The 20,659-nt window shown below is 34.7% G+C and overlaps 1 protein-coding gene across 3 annotated transcripts; it reads left to right on the top strand.

The window, feature by feature from the left end:
* The first annotated feature begins 13,922 nt into the window (after positions 1-13,922).
* Positions 13,923-20,057, top strand: LOC105055609 (2-methyl-6-phytyl-1,4-hydroquinone methyltransferase 1, chloroplastic). Of its 3 annotated transcripts, none has more exons than XM_010937508.3 (4): positions 13,923-14,077; positions 14,343-14,966; positions 15,718-16,024; positions 19,594-20,057. In XM_010937508.3, the coding sequence occupies exons 2-4, from the start codon at positions 14,407-14,409 to the stop codon at positions 19,747-19,749; spliced, it is 1,023 nt and encodes a 340-aa protein (XP_010935810.1). In that variant the 5' UTR covers positions 13,923-14,077; positions 14,343-14,406; the 3' UTR covers positions 19,750-20,057. The 3 variants fall into 3 exon arrangements, with proteins under 3 accessions (XP_010935810.1, XP_010935791.1, XP_010935801.1); XM_010937489.3 differs by having other exon boundaries at positions 13,926-14,077; positions 14,288-14,966; XM_010937499.3 differs by having other exon boundaries at positions 13,934-14,077; positions 14,340-14,966.
* Positions 20,058-20,659: the final 602 nt, after the last annotated feature.

Genomic DNA, 20,659 nt, shown 5'->3' with positions numbered 1-20,659 from the left:
CTACGTTTCGATGTATGGATATTCAGCTGGCTTGCCCTTGTTGTAGATTTGAGGAGGAGATCTTGGAGCACACTCTATTCCATTGTCCGAGGGCGAGGCATGTCTGATCCTTGACTGGGATGTACCTACAGATTATCCAGACAGCGACCCCTATCGAGGCCTTTTTGGAGCTCTTAGAGCGTAGCTCTAGAGATAGCATTCCCAGAGCGGTAGGCATTCGAGTAGCCTATGTAGCCTTCCATATCTGGCTGACTAGGAATAGCATGATTTTTGAGTGTATGCAGTCATCACTGAGGTTTATTGTGGAGAGAGCCTCAATTATGGCAATGGAGATCATCTATACGACGTCCAAACCGTCAGAGATCTAGAGCTCCCATAATGCTCATGTAGCGATCTATCGGGTTTTTATCTCTTGGGAGCCTCCTACTCTGTCGTTTCTGAAAGTCAACTTCGATGGAAGTGTTAGAGGCAGGCAAGGTGGAGCTGAATTTGTTATTCACGGATCTGGCTGTAGGTTGGTGGCAGCGAAGGGGAGTCACTTGCTGGAGCCCACGGTTCCTGAGGTAGAGCTCCGTGCAACTTGGATGGAGATTGTGTTTGTTAGGACCCTAGGAGCGAGTTAGCTTGTTGTCGAGGGCGACTCAACCACGATGGTGTCATAGTTGCAGAGCTATACTAACAGTGGAGCCATTCATCCCCTCTTGTATGACGTCTCAATTTTGTTAGGAGGATGTATTATCCTAGTCATCAGGTATAACTTCTAAGAGACGAACACTGCAGCGGACTGGATGGCAGCCTTTGTAGGTGAGCATACTGACGATACTTTGTGGACTGAGATTTGGGCTTGAGGGCATTCCTAGGGAATTCCAGAATGATTTATTTTTTGCCTCTCTTGGTTGTATTCACACAAGAATTGTTTGAATGAATCACTTTATTAAAAAAAAGAAAAAATGGATTGTGTGTGACATGTGGGAATGTATGGAAGTTATCGTGCGAGCATTGGACAGGTGGAGCTCGAGCCAAGCTGGAGTCCCTAGCCATTTCTTATGTAGAGAGATCATTATCGTCTATTTTCCTCATTGATTTTCAGGAAGCCATTCATCCCATGATTTTCTCCAAGGGTTCAGATCCTCTCCAAGGGTTGGATTTCTAGTGATTGGAGCCATAATGATAATTTTGGGATACATTTGCTTTACGAACAGCATTTTATGCGGAGCCATTCAAAACAATGACTGCTGTACGGGTCTCATTGGCTTTAATTAAGAGCTTAAATGGACAGAAAAAAATTTTCTGATTTGGGTCATTGTTAACTAGCCAATGAGAATGAGATATATTCATTAAAATATGAAAATATATTAATTTAAAATTAAAAAATTTATGATAGGTTTTTTTTTTTCCTATTGGAGATGCTACTCAAATATGCTATAATAACTCAAGTTCACTTTTTTCTCTTTTTTTTTCGCAGAAATGCATCATCGGAGAATTAAATTCAAAGTCTCTAATTATCAAAAAAAGATATTATTAAATCACAATACTTAGGATAGTGGATAAGGAGCACATGATGCCTGATGTGAATTGCACTGTTTCAAGTGTAATTTACAGAGATGAGGTGATTTAGGGGAGGCATTGGATCCCAGTACAGATCTTTTTCCATACAAAACATTTATCAAAATCTTTGAAATTTGAGATCGAGATTACTCCAGTAATAGAATATTATTCAACCCCTCTAAGAAGATGATGAATATTCTCTCCTTTCCCACTCTCACATGCACAAACACATGCATAGAAAAAATTCTACTATCAATGTGTGGACAAATGAGAAAAGTATGTGGGTGCAATGCATAGTGCATTAGTAGTCCAAATTGAAATGAATAATAACATAACAAACATGTCTCACACGTAAATCTCATGGAGTAAGCATCTGGCTAACAGCAATTAGAGATGAAATATGTGTCTAGTTGATGACCCTTCTATAGATAGAACTTAGTAGTAATCGCTTTCATATAGGACCACGGGGTTGCCAACAAAATTTGCTGCTTAGTTATTAGTTATAGATATTTCACATACATATTGTCTCGATTAAATTTTTGTTTTTCTCAACATTGGAGGTGGATTTGGTGTCTAACTCATCCTAGACTGGAGCAAAAAGGCTGTTATCCATTTGCAAATAAATCAAAACAAAATGAGAAAAAGGGCTGGGCCAATAACATGGTATCAGACTAGCCCTGTAAGAGGGAATTGGGCTCTTACTCGGGCCAAATGCTGCCACCGAGCAATCAAAGCTAGCCGTCGGGGCCTCAGCGTAAGCCCAAATGCCAGAACTCACGTAAAAAAAGAACCTCCAATTCCCGGCTGGATTAAAGCTGGCCAACCAATACTCGAGTAATACTGAGTCCCATCCCACATGCACCGAGAAGAATTGCCGTATTCCAGGAGGGGATTACTTGAGGTACCGCGCATAGAGTAGAAATCTTCTCTTCTCTTCTCTTGGTGCGAAGTTTGGGCCCAAAGTATTTTCACCGGCTAACTTAGGATACCTAAATAGAGTTGGTGGGAGAAGTATATTTATCTGATCATTTTTTTGATGAATATTTAATATTTATATATTAATTTTTTATTTAAAAAATTATAAATAATAAAATTATTTTTATTTTTTAAAAAAAATTATGATATTCTATACATATTATACGTAGGATATCATAATATGAACATAAAATATCATAATTTTTTTAAAGGGTAGAGATATTTTCGTCATACAAAATTTTTAAATAAAAAAATCGATATACAGGTATTTAATGTACATGGAAAAGCGATGGATTTGAACCAATCGGATGAGGCGATGCACTTCACGTAGGATTTTCTGTACCGCTTGCGATGCACCAAAAGAAATCACGTTAGAAAGTGATTTTCTGTACCGCTTGCGATGCACAAAGAGAAATCGTATTAGAAAGTGATGACTATATGGACCAATCGGATGAGATGGTGCACTCCATATTGTATTTTTTACACCACCCACGGTGCACAAAATTTTTTTATGCACCACGAGTGAGCGGTGTAGAAAATCCAATATGGAGTGCACTGTCTCGTCCGATTGGTCCACGTAATCATCACTTTCCAATACGTATCGAATGCCTGTATGTCGGTTTTTTTATTTATAAATTTTATATGATGAAAATACTCTTGTCTTTTAAAAAAAATTATGACATCCTGTAGCATAATATGGCCTAAGATGTCATAATATGGTCTAAGATATCATAACATGAGAGAGATATTTTTGTCCAATCACTTTCCAACACGTATTTAATACCTGTAGATCAGTTTTTTTTATTTAAAAATTTTGGAGGATGAAAATATCTCTATTCTTTAGAAAAGATTATGGCATTCTGTATATATTATAGATACAGGATGTCATATTATGGACACAGAATCTCATAATTTTTTTAAAGAATAGAAATATTTTCATCATACAAAATTTTTAAACAAAAAAATAGATAAATAGGTATTAAATATGCATTGAAAAAAAATAACTATATGGATCAATTAGACGAGATGGTATACTCCACGTCGAATTTTCTCTATCATTTGTGGTACATAAAAAAAATTTTATTTTAATATAAAATAAAAAGTACATTGATAGTTATTAAAAGTTTTTATCAAAAATAAATTATTAAATGTTATGTCAACAATATCCCTATTGTTAAGGCAGAGGAGGTACTACTCGAATAAGAGAGATGTTTTGTTATTATAAAAATAATTTACTAAAAGTTTGCGGCTTTTCGTTACCCTTGGGCTTTATCCCGGATTTTTCTACCTGGCTCAACTCAAAGGGAGCAAATAGAAGAGGGACGTGTCAGCTTTTTAACACATGTTGGGCGAGATTTTCAGTTTTAGACTATGACTTCTGGACACTAAACAATTTTAAAAAAAAGTACAAGAACAATCTGTTTTTATCTATCAAATTAACGATGTAAGTAGGACTGCGGACGAGGATGTCCTTAACTTATGTCTTGTCATATAATTATTTTTTTAAAAAGACACTTTCCAAACCATCAGCCATTTCAAAATAATTATTGTCAGATATCAAATCTAACAAAAAGGCACCGGAGCACTGGCTTTACGCCTTTCAACATGGATTTTTTTAAATAATATTTTTAATAAAATATTTCGAAATTACGATCAGTTGGAATGTTTTTCCAATTCTACCGTATTGATGTCTGGCATGACGCCGTTGCAACCGTGAATTGAACCTACCACATTAATCAAATATAAAATTATAGATTCTTTTTTTTTTTTTTTTTCTACGACAAATGACGGATGGGAGTGCAAGAACCGCGCAGGCACTGGAGCGGGGGGTTGAGGGTGCGCGCGGTTGAGGCAGAGAGGGGGGCGAGGGGGGTGTTTGTGTGTTGGATGTGGTTTGAGCCAGAGAAAGGTTGGGGGGTTTTGAGGGGGTGGGGTTGTGGGGGGTGTGCGTGCGTGTGTGTGTGTGAGGTGGTGGGTGGGTGGCGCGGTGGTGTTGCCAGAGTGGGGGCTGAGGCGGGGAGAGAAGAGGGGTGTGGGGGCGTTGAGCTAGAGAGGGGGGGGGGGGGGGGGGGGGGGGGGGCGCCGCTGACAGGAAGGGAACCCACCGTAATTTGAAAATATTTTATTAAAAAAAATCTTTTCAACGTCTTCTATTTTCCGCACGTTAAAAACTATTAGTTTACAGGAGATTGGACCATCGAAACTTAGCCATACAACGATCGAGGGCAAGAACTCTATTAGAGTGCGTTTGCATCGCCTATGAAATCATAATTAAAATAGATAGAAATAAAAATAAGAATGCTCATAATTTTTGAATATATTTATTTTATGATTGAAATTATAATTAATAAAATTTGAATATAAAAAAAATTGAAGTCAAATTTTAGAGGATCGAGACATTCATATTTTCCTCCAGAAATAAAAATTAAAATTATACTCCCTCATACTAAATAATTAGAATGGAGCCACTCATCTCTATTTTCATTCTTGTTCTCTTATAGTATAATTTTAATTTATCATATTGAATCAAGAATTGGCAAATGGATTATTAGACTTATTATTAAATTTATTTTTTTTTCTCTTAAAATTAGAGTGGTTAGCATTGGAATAAATTATTTTTCGGCTCATCTTACCTAATATATATGCCGGTTAGAAATTTAGTAGCTATTAATTTTTAAACATAAAATTACATAAATAAAATATTTGCTCCATTTATAAACACATTCTAATATAGAAGAAGTCATACCATCAACATAACTTGTTGGACAATATTGCAACAGTTGATCCAAGCTGTCAAATTATCACATTCTCGAGTATGATAATCTCAATGATCCAATTGTCTTATAAACAATTATGATACTTACAATTCCGAGTGTACATAGAAAATGAACTCTGAGCCATCCTAGTCCAATATATAAATGTTTGAAACAACTCTCACGTAGCTAATCTATAACTCAATATTTTTTTTAAAGTTTTTTTTTTTTTGACTAATCTATGACTCATATTTAGACCATCCAAATGCAAATGAGAGTTTATATCTAACTTGTTTATCTAGCAAGTAGCTTGCACCCTAATATATTGTACATTGAAGCATGTTTAATGCACAATGATTCTATTCACTCAGCTCAAGTATAAACATTCAGATTCATGATGTGGTGAAATTAAATATATTCATCTGATAAATGCTTCCAAATTTCGAGATAAATCACGTACTCTGCATCTGCCCAACACTAGTATATGTATCTGTGTAATATGTATATACATGGATTATTGATATCATGATTTCTTTAATGTGAAGTATGATGGGGATGAGATAAGTTTGGTGAATGACAAAGATTAAATGATCAATATTAGGATTACAACTCTACATGCTTAGTTGGCTTTCCAACCATGAATAGAAATTTTGGATGGGCTAACTCTATTATATGATGATTGTGTTGTTTTCGTTCATCATTTTATTTTGAATAGGACTAGTGATCATAAGATCTACAATACCTTATTTTATGACTTTTTTAATTGAATTCCGATATGATGCCTGATAACAAAGACCATTAAAAATAATTATTTTATCTTGTAAAGATTCAGTTAGGCTGAACTAAACAAAATATAGTCCCATGGTAATATATATTTCCAACTATACAATGCAAAAGCATTTGCATCTCACTTCACTTGACATCTCCTTTTTTTTTTTATTTAGCATGAATCCCCCCATTTGAGAAAACCAAGGGCGCCTTCTCACGCCATTTCCATCTTTAACAAAAATACCCCAATTAATTAAATTTTTATACTAAATAATTGAAACACTGCATACCTTCTAATAATTGGATTGCATCTCTCAAATCATATAAATAATTAAATATTTAATAAATAATAACAACCTATAATACACCATAGTTTTGAAGGGGGCATAATGACGCTATTGAAACGACGATCACGGTGCCTTCATCGAGGCGCACACCCTCTGATCATCCCTACTCTGAGGTAAGGGGGTGGATTTTTTTTTTGGGTACACAGAGATGGGGCCTTCAACATCACAACTGAAACCACAGTCTTGCTTTCCTTGCCTAAACCAGCAGCCCACTGTAGAGATCACAAAAATAAAATAAAAATTTAAAAAAGTTGTAAAGAAAGAAAGGAAACGAACGAAAAAAAGATGAGTTTTTTTAGAATAAATTATATTTTTAATTTTTAAACTAAATCAGATTTTCTTAAATAGTTTCTGAACTATAAAATTCTAAACTTTAGCCTTCAAACTATCCGAACCGATTTAATATTGTCCTCGGGTATGATTCCGATAATCTTTTCTCTTAGAAATCTGATGTAGCAAAATTCAGTGCCTATGTAGAATATCTTTTGCTTGCATGGCTAAGCCATGTCATCTTCTTTTTTTCTTATTTTAAGGCACATAATCTTCTTCCCCAAATGCCAAAATCTCTAATGTCTCACCTTCTTAAATTTTCATATTCTTCCCCAAATCTTCATCTTCTTCTACAAATCTCTCATATCTCATCTTTCTTCTCATTCTCAAAATTCTAACGAAAAAATAAAAGAAAGAAAGAAAACCTTTGCCTTCATGGCCGGCCCCATTCTCCTCCTCCCTCACAACCATTTTTTCTTTATTTCTTACTGCTCCATCTCAATGAACTCTCTCTGTCCATCTTTTTTCAAATCTCTCATCTCTCTTTTTCTCATCTCAAAACCTCAATAGAAAAAGAAGAAAGAAAGAAAAGCCCTTTTCTCTCCATGGCCCCATCCTTCTTTGCTCGGTTCTCTTCCATTTATCTCCCATCACCTCCTCCCAATGCCTCCCATTGAGTCGGTGTTGATTTCATCTTCCTCCTATTTCAAACCCCCTTCCCTTCATTGCCCCATCTTTCTCAAAGAAGAGAGACCGAACGAAGAAGAAGAAAAAAAAATCCGATGGAGAAAAAGAAATAATGCCACATAAGTATTATGTCAATATTTTTTTAGATTCTAAATCCATATAAGTGCCATATAAGCACCAAATGTTGCTACATCGAATTTTCAGTGAGAAAAAATTATCAAAATCGTATCTGAGGGCAACATTAAATCAGTTTAAATGGTTAGAAGACTAGAGTTTAGGGTTTTATAGTTCAAAGACAATTTAAGAAAATTCAACTTAATTCAGAGATCAGGAATATATATAATTTATCCTTAATTTAACTATATGCAGTGGTAATTTAACTATGTATCATATTAATTTAACTATATACAGTAGCAAATTAACTATATACTATATTAATTTAACTATATATCATGTATATATAATTATATATAATAATAAATTAACTGTAAATCATATTAATTTAACTGAATGCAGTAGTAAATTAACTGTATAACATATTTAATTAATTGTGTAGCATGTTAATTTAACTATATACAGTAATAATTTAATTATGTACTATATATAAATAATTTTGTATAATAGTAAATTAATTATGTATCATATTTATTTAATTATAGATAATAATAAATTAATTATATATTATATTAATTTAATTATATACAGTGATAAATTAACTATATGCTATGATATGTCAACTGCATCACAATATCAAAAGAATCTCAGCAATTAAATAACCATCATGTCAAAATCACTCTCCCCCCACCGTGAATTAAGTAAGCGGACCTTCAAACTTTAGTCCTCAGAAAAGAAAATAGGAAATAGGTAACGCGGTCCAATTGCACGTGGTGCATGCAAAACGGAGGCCTCCATAAGGGCAACAGCTAAGCCCCTACTAAATAAGTTCCTTTCTTCTACTGGCCCATGATCTTTAGAACAGGGGTTAGATCTGGTTTGCTGTGAAGACCAATGTGTGTCGCAGCCTGTGGAGATAAATGCAAAACATTATGATCAACTTTATCTGTCAAGTGCATCATGTGTGAGATTGGATGCAAATCTACCGAGTATTGGAGAGTGAGCACAGAGGCTGCACAAAGATTTCAACGTGTGCGCTTTATTTCTACAGTGGAATAATTCTAAATTTTCAGTTGTGCAGCGAACCTAGCTGGAGAAAGCTAAATTTAGTCATGAGCTTTTTGGAATCATGCAGCGTAGCTCAGCTTTCCACATTTCAGAGATGAATGATATATGCTGGTGTATTAGCTGACGTCAAATATTGGCTGCCATACACATATCAATGCTGCCAGCATAGTTGGTTACCACCATTTAGACTTGTGCCTCTAAAACAACTATTAGCGTCGTTTGTTATACCTTTTAGATGTTTGATGTTGAAGTTTCCGCTTACTGTTTTTTTAGTTGGAAAGAAAGTATTAGCCGAGGCAGCTTGGCATACATGCAATTTTGTTAGATGATTGGATCGGAAGAAGCCAATTAATGAAGCCTTCCTCAAAACAAAACCAATGTCCACCATCCTCCTCAAAATCTCCATTCCTTTCTATTCCTCAGCCACAAGGAGCTTCTGCCACTTCAAACCACCAACTTTGCCTCTCAACAAAGGCTCACCACCACCTCCTACTCTTAGCTATGATGCTAACTAAGCCCGGTGTTGTCCCGCCTGCCACCGGAGGTGCAGCGACAACCACCCGATCAACAGCCATCTCCTTCGAACGAGCTCCCAGAAATAGACCATCCGCCGCCGGAGACGCCGATACCCGGGGTGCACTTCCTGGTGTTGTGAGAGTGACACTTGTGCATTCTTTTCGAAGAATAGCACAAAGATACATGACTTACAATAATGCACGTGAGATTGTCTCTTCGGGCTTCTTTATTAGGATGCTCAAAGTTTTGCTGTGGAGTCTGATATGGAGATTAATTAATTCATTGCATACTTACTGTCTGAAGACAGCACTAATGGGCTTCATTGCTTTGAATGTTTATTCTTCCTGGTGTCCAATGTTAATCTGCGTCCAAGGAAGAGCTTGTGGAGTTGGAAAACTCTTCTTTTGATGCAAGCTTCGATGCTGCTAAAGATGAAAAGGATTGGAGCTTTTAACCATGACATATCCTGCTGCTGTCTTTTATCTTTCAAGAAGCGCTGAAGAGTGAGACTGTGAGATTTGTTTTTTTTTGGAATAGGTAAGTGGATTGGTTTATATCTTTTCTTCATTTATTATGATTAAAAATTTGCCATGTTAGACCTCGCAAGGTGTAGTCTACTGCCCTTCCTGTTTGTAATTTCGTAGTATTTTCGAGATTATGTAATGTGTTTGTGAGCGAAATATCAGTATCTGAAGAGGAAACACGTAGCTCTCAGAGGTTTCTTATGGGAGTTGCATATTGGTTTGAGTCATGGACCACTCCATCACTCCGAAGTCAAGTCAGCGCAAAAACATATAAAAATTTGTTTATGGTAGGCTGGTTACCTCACTAGAAGGGAGGTATAAATGGGGTTTTGATGTGATTGGACCAGTTTATTGAAGGAGATCATGAGGGTAGGATAGTTTTATAGTCCCATTTGACTCCTTCCATGGATAGCTGTTACTTGCCTTGTATGTGGGTTCGGGTTGTGTGTTTTAGAGGAAAGAATGATTGATCTTTCACGATGTGATCCATTGGATCACACCTTACACAGCTTTCAAAACACTTAAAATCTCTCATTCAGCAACTTGTACAAACCTCAAACCAACATTTGCACGGTCCATGGGTGGCTTCGTGCGAAGGAAGGTGAACTATTTTTTTGTGTAAAAGATACAACCCCTACCCCCCTTTATGTCACCTTTTTTTTTTTTTTTTTTTTTTCTGCCCAAGTACTTCATGGTACCCATTAAATCCATATACTTGATAACTTAATTCCAATACGCCGATACCCGGGGTCCAAAATTTTTTCTTTCATCTATTGCATGGCTCTCAAAGAGATCATTGTGCAATCCAATGGTGGATTCATATGAAAGAAGGTAAATCATTCTTTCACGTGAAAGATACAACTCCTATTAAGATTGTTGGATTATACGAGATTCGTCAAGAGTACGAGCTTTTCACCTATTTTCTTTCTATACACCTGAAATTGATATGGGTGTTAAAATTTGGTTAATTTCTGTTAAAACATTTTTTTTTGATGAAAATTTGTGTTAAAACTATTGATTCTAGGAGGATTGAATTTGATTTGGTGTGACAAGTTCAAAATTTTAGGGCTCAGCATCTAATCATGTTTTGAGTGAGCATTTGGGGCAGGATGAGTAAATGGATTTAGCTCCCATGGACAATAAATCATAATGAGTAAAAGGATGTAGCTTTGGTAGATAATAAATATTGTAATTAGATACATGCACTACATGTACGATAAATCATGATAAATATCTAAGATCTATTAGTGGGACTAAAGGAACCACCATGTTTCCTCACAAAGAAAAAGAAAGTTGCTTAAATGCCACAAAGTCATAAAATTTTTATATCAAATAGTATTGTCTTGCTAGCTTAAATCTACTACTCATATGATAACGTTCTCTTAGGATATATTTGATTTAGAAGGGTTGGACTCTGAAATGAAAATAAGAATAAATAATTCTTATTCTGACCATTTGGTTGGGACCTACTTACATATGGCTTCTGAAGCTGATATACTTTAATGCCATTTGCAATGATACAATACGTCATCTAAAAAATAAAAATAAGTTGAAGTTACTTATTTGAAACCTTTTGATCCTATCCGAGTATACAAGATTTTCTTTTGCTGCAGGGCGGATACTAAATAAGTATATATCCACACTAGTGTTCACATACTTATGCAAGAAAGTTTGTTCGGATAGAGCATAACATGTAAACCCATGCTTTTCTCATGAGAAGTTGACAATGGTTATCATTGATCTTCCTTTCTTCTGTCTTCTGCGTGCAAAAAAAATGAACCTCAGTGCCATAAAATGCATCCCAACGGATTAATGCATGAGAGGCAGAGCATATATGGTTGATGATGACCAAGAAGCATCGACCGTCACAATGTCATGTAACAAATACACTCCTACCTCAATTTGATAGGAGCCTCTTGCTTCTTTCCTAATAAGAAAAGCTAAATTAATTAATATATACAAGATTGATATGCATGGAAAGATATGAAACATCGAAATATAATTTGATCTAATAGAAGAATAATAAGAACTTGAAAGATAGAATGAAAAAATATATTATAAGTGAAATTTATGTAATAGTTATTTACTATTTCATTTTCAACATCTCACTAATTTAAAGATCACCAATAATGGTTGTAGCAGGATGAATAAATGCGTATTTATGTGGAGATATCTGATTCTTTTTTATTTGATACAAAAATTCTAATTTTTTCTCTTTTGAACTTAAGCAGCTGTTTTTATTCTCGTGGGAGCATTCATCTTATGATCGTCTCAACCTATGAAAAAATAGAAAACAAAAAACAAGTAACATTTATATATTTCAAATGAATAAGTAGAGAAATAATAAAGTTTTATCCTCCTGTTAGGTTGGTAATACTAAGCGATAAGTTATAAAAGGAAGTAATTTTTTTCAACTGGATCTATTTGAAATATGCCACCCTGTAGCCTGGTTAGATCTTACGGATGAGGTGCATCGATTGTTATAAATTTTAAAATGAAGATGGAATGTTCCCTCAATATTTTATTAACAAAATTTTCTACTTCACTAGCTGTCCGTCCTTTTATAATATCGACACAAAATACTATATTTACTATCAAAAAACGTAATACTTAATTATAAATATCAAACTAAAATATAAAACTATGAATATAAAATTCTACATCTTTAAATATAAAACTAAAATTTATATCTAATGAATCTGTATTATTTAACATCTATAGTAATAGTGTCACATCTATAAATATAATAGTAATATTTTTATTTATGAGCTAAAAATAATTTAAGATCAAGATAAAGGGATAGGATACTTAGATAACAAAAGATTAACATGTAAATAATAAGAACTTCTATTAATATTATGGGCATTCACATAGTATCTATCACAAAACTTGCTCTTAATTGTAATAATCAATTTCTAATCTTCAATTAATTCCGATCTATAACTATAATATTTTAAATATTTTTATTATAAGAAAAATAAATAATCAAAAAAATAATGATCAATTGCTTCATTTATAAAAAAAATGACTAATCGAAGTAATAATGGAAAAATAAAAGAAGTAACAACTCCCCTAATTACTTCGATCAGACTGACAATTGAATTGCAAGAAAAAATAGAGATGATGATGTTTTTATTTTTGTATCGTTTACTATCTTTGGTCATGATGACACTAAATATAAGATTGAAATTTTTTATGTGTAAAATTATATATATATATAGTATTTATTTTTATATCTATATTGTATTTATTTTTGTATCTTTTACTATCTTTGGTCATGATGGCACTAATTTTTGTATTTTTTACTATCTTTGCTCATGATGACACTAAATATAAGGTTGAAATTTTTTATATATAAAATAATATATATATATTGTATTTATTTTTATATCTTTTACTATCTTTGGTCATGATGGTACTAATTTTTATATTTTTTACTATCTTTGCTCATGATGGCACTAAATATAAGGTTGAAATTTTTTATGTGCAAAATGATATATATATATATATATATATCAAATTTTTTGTTAAATTTTTAAAAAATATAAAAATAATATTTTTTTTCTTATGTGCACGTTTTTTGAAGTGTACAAAAAAATCGAGTCAAAGAAATTTAGTTTACTATTTCTTTTGAAAACTTAAAAAATCAAAAAAATTTGGAGAGTAGGAAGAATTTGTTGTTTCTTTCTTGAGGAGTTCAACAAAAACAAGGAAAGATTTCGAAGATCTAAGAAGAAAATGGAAATTTTGTTATTTCCTTTTGGAAGAGTCCAACGAAAAAAAAAGAAAGAAAAGATTTTGAAGAGTCCAACAAAAAACAAAAGAAAGAAATGGTTTTGTTTTTTTATTTTTGTTTTCGTGTGTGATGTTATTTAATGAAAAAAAGGAAGGATTCTGAAAAGTACAACCTAAAAAAGAAATAATTCTCTTATTTTATTTGTACGTGGAGAACAGGACGAAAGGAAATTTTGTACTTGATTAGAGTCCAATGGAAATAAAGGAAAGAAATGGTTGTGTCTTATTTTATTTATTTACGGGGCAGAGAAGGAAAGAAATAGATTTTATTTGCGCGTAAAAGGGAAAAGCAGCGGGTGCCATTCTTTTTGTGTGCGCAGAAGTGTGGATTTACTCGTGATTTTTTGAGAGATGTTTTCTATTTATTTTTTTGTTTTTTAAAAAAATCAAAATTTTCTTCTCTCTTTATTTAATATATATATAGAGATTTTTATTGAGAAAATACCTTTGAAATTTTATCTTCATGGCTCTGAATATGTGGCAGTGCTTTTTCCTCAGGATGGTACCGTATTTAAAAAAAAAAAAAAAAAGCTTCTTAAAAAAATTATTATTTACCAAAAAAAAAATTGTTTGGCTATCTCAAACTCCGCAAAATCTGTGGTGGTAGACTTTTCGTTTCAATACGCACCCAGTCCTGGGCTCAGGAACGCTGCGGTATCGTCTCTCTTCAATGCCTCCCTTCTTCCTCCCATCTCAAACCCCTTGGAATTTGGTAAGAAGTCCTTCCTCCCGCAGTCTCTAGCTTTCTTTTTCCCTTTCGAAAGCCCTGTTTATTTTCCCTTCGAATCATGACTTTGGAGGGGAAGAAAACGTGAAAAAAAAAAAAAAATTTATTTTTTCCTCTACAGCTTTTTAGTGTCTAAAATCTGTCTCCGTCCATCCATCCTCCGATCTCTGATAAAAGACTCGTTTTTTTTTCTAGCAATTCTTGGATTTTCTTCAGCTGTTCATGGAAAACTACCTTTTTTTCCCAGTAGAAATAGAGCTGTGAACCGTCCAAGATCGGATTTTTCTCTCGGGTTTTCCTCCCTTTACCATTCCATGGCTTCCTCGGTGCTTAATGGAGCGGAGAACCTTCCTCTCTCTACGGGAAGAGCCCCCAGTGGACTGGGCTTCTTGGGGTCCTCTCTCCATGGAAGACGCCTCCCAAAGATGGGAATGGTGCCCTTTAATGGGAATTCTAGGACTAGAACCATGGTACCCAAATGTAGCCTCTCATCTTCTAGGCCGGCCAACCAGCCCAGGTTCATTCAGCACAAAAAGGAGGCTTTTTGGTTCTATAGGTTCCTTTCCATAGTGTATGACCACGTCATAAACCCTGGGCACTGGACTGAGGACATGAGGGATGATGCTCTGGAGCCGGCCGATCTCTTTGATCCTAGGTTAAAGGTGGTGGATGTGGGTGGTGGAACGGGATTCACCACTTTGGGGATCATCAAGCATGTGCACCCCAAGAATGTTACAATTCTGGATCAGTCACCCCACCAGCTTGCCAAGGCAAGGCAGAAGGAGGCCCTCAAGGAGTGCACCATCATTGAGGGAGATGCCGAGGACCTCCCTTTCCCCACTGACTCCGTGGACCGTTATATCTCCGCCGGAAGGTAAAATTTCGGTGATCTCTTCGAAGCATATTTGCTCTCCTGAATTCAAAGTTGAGATCTTTCTTCCTTTTAGAAATTTGTATTTATACTTCACCACATAGATTTGATTGGATGATCATATCTCAGGAGCAAAGTATTGCATTTTCTGTGGGTGTTGGACAAAATTATCAATCAATTGATATCGAGGATGTAATGATAGATATTTTTTCAATACTGATGAGCTGATACCTAATTCCATATTTTATATCTTGGAAGTTTAAGATATTGTTGTCTGCCTGATGAGCATGCTCGATAATTTACTTCAAAACCTGAATAAATGATGTCTTGATAGAACTCCTAGACTTGCTGGGATGCTGCTTATGCTTTGAAATCTTTGCGGAATTTCACTTCTAGACTTGCTCCCTGGTTGCTTCTCTGCTCAAAATTTTGGAGAATTCCCCTCCTTGTTCTCAAACCTGGTTCTGCTCGGGTATCAACTTCCAATTCTATTAATTAAGCTTCATATGAGATTAAAACAACTTAATGAAAGTTTGAAATTACTATTTTGCATATATTTGAACATTTAGGTATCATATAGATGCTTAATAGAACTTTTTTACGTAAAAAATCTGAGTTTGATCTGTTCGGGTTATTATATGTTTTCCTACTATACTCCTTGAAATGTAAGAGGAATTTATGTTGAATTACATAAATAGATTAATGTAGACCCTAAGTTTTCTTTGATAATGTTGGCATGATCATCCTTTTCCAGTATCGAATATTGGCCTGATCCGCAACGTGGAATCAAGGAAGCATATAGGGTGTTGAAACTTGGAGGAATAGCTTGTGTGATCGGTCCTGTATACCCAACCTTCTGGCTCTCTCGCTTCTTTGCTGACGTGTGGATGCTTTTTCCTAAGGAAGAAGAATACATTGAGTGGTTTCAAAAGGCTGGATTTAAGGATGTTAAATTGAAAAGGATCGGTCCCAAATGGTACCGTGGTGTTCGTCGGCATGGTCTGATTATGGGATGCTCTGTTACGGGTGTGAAAAGAGCATCTGGGGATTCTCCTTTGCAGGTGATTTTTTTTTGCTAATTCACTATATACACACATGCATACATACATATTAAGCACCCATGATACTAAACTCATTTCTCTTATTTATTATCCTGCATCATTTCCCTTCATTCATTGCTATCTGCTTCAGTATTAGTGTCAGTAAAAGAACAAAAGGAGAAAATTTTCTATATGTTATCAAACAATTTTAGGAAATAGTCTTCTTATCTATTTCCTATATTTTGATGATCTTGTATGCAAAATAGAATTACAAATAAGTGACATTATTTGCTTAGGTTCCAGAAAAGCACACTGCTACTTCTGCCATGCTATATAATTGATATTTTGTGGATTGAGATAGAAATCAATCACAAATCTATTGTAATTGTTTAATTTTATGCGCCTTCAAGTAATAGCTCTCTAATTGGTGGCACGTACCGAGTCATTTCTGAATTGACAATGCCTATTAATCAAATGTTAAGATATATGCAGTTTGTCTGGTTATATAAACTTCTTAGTTGTTTCTTTTATCTAGAGGGTATGCTGATGCAACCTTAATATGGTACGAGTGGCATTTTAGGTTAAGATCTAGCTCTGCTTGCTTCAGAGTGGAGTTTATGAAAACATTAACTTCATGTAAGTTGGTCATATTTAGAGAGAGGTCAAGATTAATGGGTGAACTGCTTCTCCTAGGCCATCTTGCACTTTTCCTGTAGAACTATAGATGGTTCTATCTGCCTTAATTTCTGCTTTCGTGTAAGTTGTGGTTTTGTAACCTTGAAGAGAAGCATTATTTTCTTATGTTTTCATATTCTGCATTTGTTGTTTTTTTATTGGTGAACTTAAAAGCTTTTATTTTTTTTTTGGATTGTAACATTTTATCTCAATTGGTTACAATAAAAATATATTTTTTTTGATAATTTAATAGCTCACTAGCATGTAATGATCCATTAATTCTAGTGTTTTCAAGTACTAGTTCTTTCTATACTCACTAGAATCACAACATCATGGACCATAAGATTTTTCTTATCTAGATCTGTCTATCTTAATGTAAATGTATGCCTATAAATCACAAGCCACTTTAAGAATTTTCAGAGGCTTAATCATCTTTAAGCTTGAACTTGGTTGACTAAGTTCCATATAAATCTCATAACTATGAAGGATCTTGTTGGTCCCTTTCTTTGCCTTTGTGAGTTTGAGGTGAAGAAGACACTACTTTAAGCTAATCAATATGACAATTTTGATATTTTCTTCTGTCAGTTTGTTTTTCAAACTTGCAGTACCTAAAATATAATACAACTAAAATAGAACGTATGAAATGCAGTTCTATTGAGTGAAAATAGATAGTGATTACCAGTGTCTTAGATTTTTTTAATGGAAGAACAAAGAGAATTTAAAATATATGAGTTGAGTAGGTGGAGTGGTAAGATGGGTAAGAGATACTTAGGGTAAGCATTTGTATGCAAGGCCATTTTGAAATGTGGAGTATCTTGAAAAAAAGATATAACTAGTTAATGAAAGGATCAAGCATGAGAAAATATTTGGAAGAAAATTTAATGTAAAAGATAACATGTTGAAGTTTTGTTGTAATCGATTGTTGAATGAGGCCCATTTATCTAAAGGCCCTGCTACTCCTAGAGAACCCTATTTTGCTAAGGATAAGATGTCCATTGTAGGTGATTCAAGTCCAAAAAAGGATCCTGACTTGCAAATCGATTCTTTTAAGGTTAACAGAGCCCCATATCAATGCATAAACCAGTCCAAACCACAATCCTATTGACATTTTTGAGGAATCATTACTTGCAAATCAATTCTTTTAAGGTTCCCAGATTTTGAAATCCCCAGAGCCCCATGTCAATGCATAGACCACTCCAAACCACAATCTTAGTGACATTTTTTATGTATAAATCAACCAGTGACTACGTTAATATTTTTCAGCACTAGTCTGGGGCGAGATAAGGCTTCAAAATTTTGCCAAAATAGTTCAGAAACACCTTATATGGTTGGCCTACTATTCCTCTCTGTTGAAACAATCGTAGGTCTCATGGTACTTCTATTAGGTGACTGACTAGGAGCTCCTTGTTTGATTCAAACACTCAGATTTCTTTTCCAAATATAAGAAAATTCTGAAATAGTGAGAATATATAAGCCTGGTACCCTGGGAAGTCACTCATAGTAGTCCAACTCAGGAATAGCAAAGTTGCCCTCTGTTCTTCAGTTTTGTAGTCCTTGAAAAACAAAGAGAGAACTTTCTCACATACCATGTACAGAAAAAGTCTTGCTCAAGAAAACAGTTAATTACATGTACCTTATTATGAGGAAGATGTACCATATGTATAAAGGCCTGAAGATATTTATGATGATGAATGGTCCCTTCAATGAACTTTCAGAAAAAGAGGCATCAAAACTCCATGATTGTAACATGAATTTAGTTGCTGCATATGAAAGAACATTGTGGATTTGTAAATTGTTCGTATTGCAATTCTTTCATCTTCAGTGAACTAGCTTTCATATGAACTTTCAGAAATGATGCCATCATAAAAAAATATTATGGTGTGCTGATTCCTTTAAAGTGGCCAACTTCCTAAACATAATTAAGGAAAATAAAGGACAGCTGAACAGAACTAGGCTGACCATGACCACAAAACTACAATTTGCTTACTGAACGAATCTTCAAGGGACCAAATGCTAGGACTTGTCATGACACCGTATGCCCCATAGGGGTCCATTGCATTGAGAACTAGTAGACGACACATGAATCCACAATTCCTACAAGGTATTATCTCCAATACTTTGAATGCAATCAGCTATCCACAAGCACCATCTTTCAGAAAGAAGTCAAGATCTCTCATCAACCAATCTGTCAGATTTAAGAGATTCTATTGGGAAGCTTTATCAAAGTCAGGCTTCAAATGGCCTTGCTTCTCCCCTTAAGAGTGTTATAGAATGACTTTTGCACCTGGGAAGCCATCTGTTATTCTTGTCATCCTAATCTCTTATGTTTAGCCTGATCAGTTTATTTTCAAACTTTGAAGCCTCAATAACATCCGGCCAGCACCTTTAATACAATTCTATGCACTATTTGCATGAATTTTGTATGAACCAATTATCCATAACCAAAAATGTCACATTCAGAAATGCTGTTCAGCATGTGGATCTGTTTACATTGTTCATAAGGAGGAAAAAAACACTTAAGTCCTTAAGATTTCCAATGGGTACTCCATAGACACTTCATACTGTTAAGTCCTGAAGTTTCTGGTCTTCATGGTTTATGTGCCCATTAATCATAGATTAGTTTTGCCAAAGAATCCTTATGCTCCCATATAATCTAAGGCGTAATGCTCTAGTGTAAACCAGGAGTGCCAAATGAATTGCTTCCATTAGCTTGAAAAATTAATATATGGAATGAACAGAGAAATTCCTCACGTCTATATACACCATGTACAAAAGTTACTTTTTTTTGATGAAATGGAGGAAGCGAGGGCTTCCCCTGGGTTTGTTTTACTAGGAATCATGTACAAAATTTCAGTCAATGCTTTACGATCCTATTACAACCTTCTGATTATGAGATTATTTGGGTCTTTGTGCAGCTTGGTCCAAAGGCTGAGGACGTGAAGCAGCCTGTGAATCCATTCGCCTTCCTCACTCGCTTCATCTTAGGTACCATCGCAGCAGCATACTTTGTGTTGGTGCCCATTTATATGTGGATTAAAGATCAGATTGTCCCCAAGGGAATGCCAATATGAGAGAGAGGGAGAGAGGCTGGAAAGGACAGCATGGTTTGTGTTAATCAAATAATGCATGTACTGCTCCATGTAGGCGCTTCTATATTGTCTTTACTGCATTGATACCTTTATTAGATAAATCAGGATTAGCTGATTAGGAGAACAATAATCATATCTGATGGTGCTTTTATGTGTGTGTGTGCTATGTGTGCTATACAAAGACAGCACATTGTCATCTAGCAGAAAGCAATTTGCCATATACATATGCAGGATATGGTACCCCAATTAGAATGTATAATGCAGTTATGAGCTGATGCCTCTGCTTGCTATCCTTGTGAATTATGTGCAGCATCATCTCCTTATAAGATAAGCATGTGGCTTGAAACCATACGCATTCTGCAAATCAGCAATTAGTCAAATCAGCAATTAGTCGATGCACATTTTTTCCCACTGGTCCTAGTGAGAATTCTTAGGCAGGACTAGAAATGCTCTTGGAACATCTTGATCACTTGGCATGGTTATTATTTGTCCTGCAGTTTTTTTGTTCTATTTTATTTAATTTCATTAATTGAGAGAGAAAGTTAGGAAGATGTATACATGTTTCGATTTTCGGTGATGCATCAACAGTGCATGAAATCTAAAATCTCTAGTTGCTGAGCAAAGGCTTATGGCCACTCGACCCTCAATTGACATATATCCTGCATCATGATGTTTATTTTATTATAAAAACCAATTCCTTTTAGAATCTATTATAGATAGTTTGAAACCTATAAGCATCAGGTATATGAATGTCATATTTTATTAATTATGTTGTGACAATGTCATTCTATTACATATTATGCTATGTTGTACACAACAGAATGCTGCATCATTATGGCACTACCTGATTTTATGCACAGAGATCAACATTGTACATGACTAATCTCTTTTT

Source organism: Elaeis guineensis, chromosome 2, assembly GCF_000442705.2.
Source record: "Elaeis guineensis isolate ETL-2024a chromosome 2, EG11, whole genome shotgun sequence".
Classification (NCBI taxonomy): domain Eukaryota; kingdom Viridiplantae; phylum Streptophyta; class Magnoliopsida; order Arecales; family Arecaceae; genus Elaeis; species Elaeis guineensis.
This window is presented reverse-complemented; position numbering and strand designations above follow the sequence as displayed.

What these genes read in the sequence shown, in the direction of transcription:
- LOC105055609 (XM_010937508.3), top strand. Translation starts at nt 14,407, where the DNA reads ATGGCTTCCTCGGTGCTTAATGGAGCGGAGAACCTTCCTCTCTCTACG. An exon ending in CGTTATATCTCCGCCGGAAG is followed by an intron (nt 14,967 to 15,717) that starts GTAAAATTTCGG and finishes ATCCTTTTCCAG; the next exon opens with TATCGAATATTGGCCTGATC. An exon ending in CTGGGGATTCTCCTTTGCAG is followed by an intron (nt 16,025 to 19,593) that starts GTGATTTTTTTT and finishes GTCTTTGTGCAG; the next exon opens with CTTGGTCCAAAGGCTGAGGA.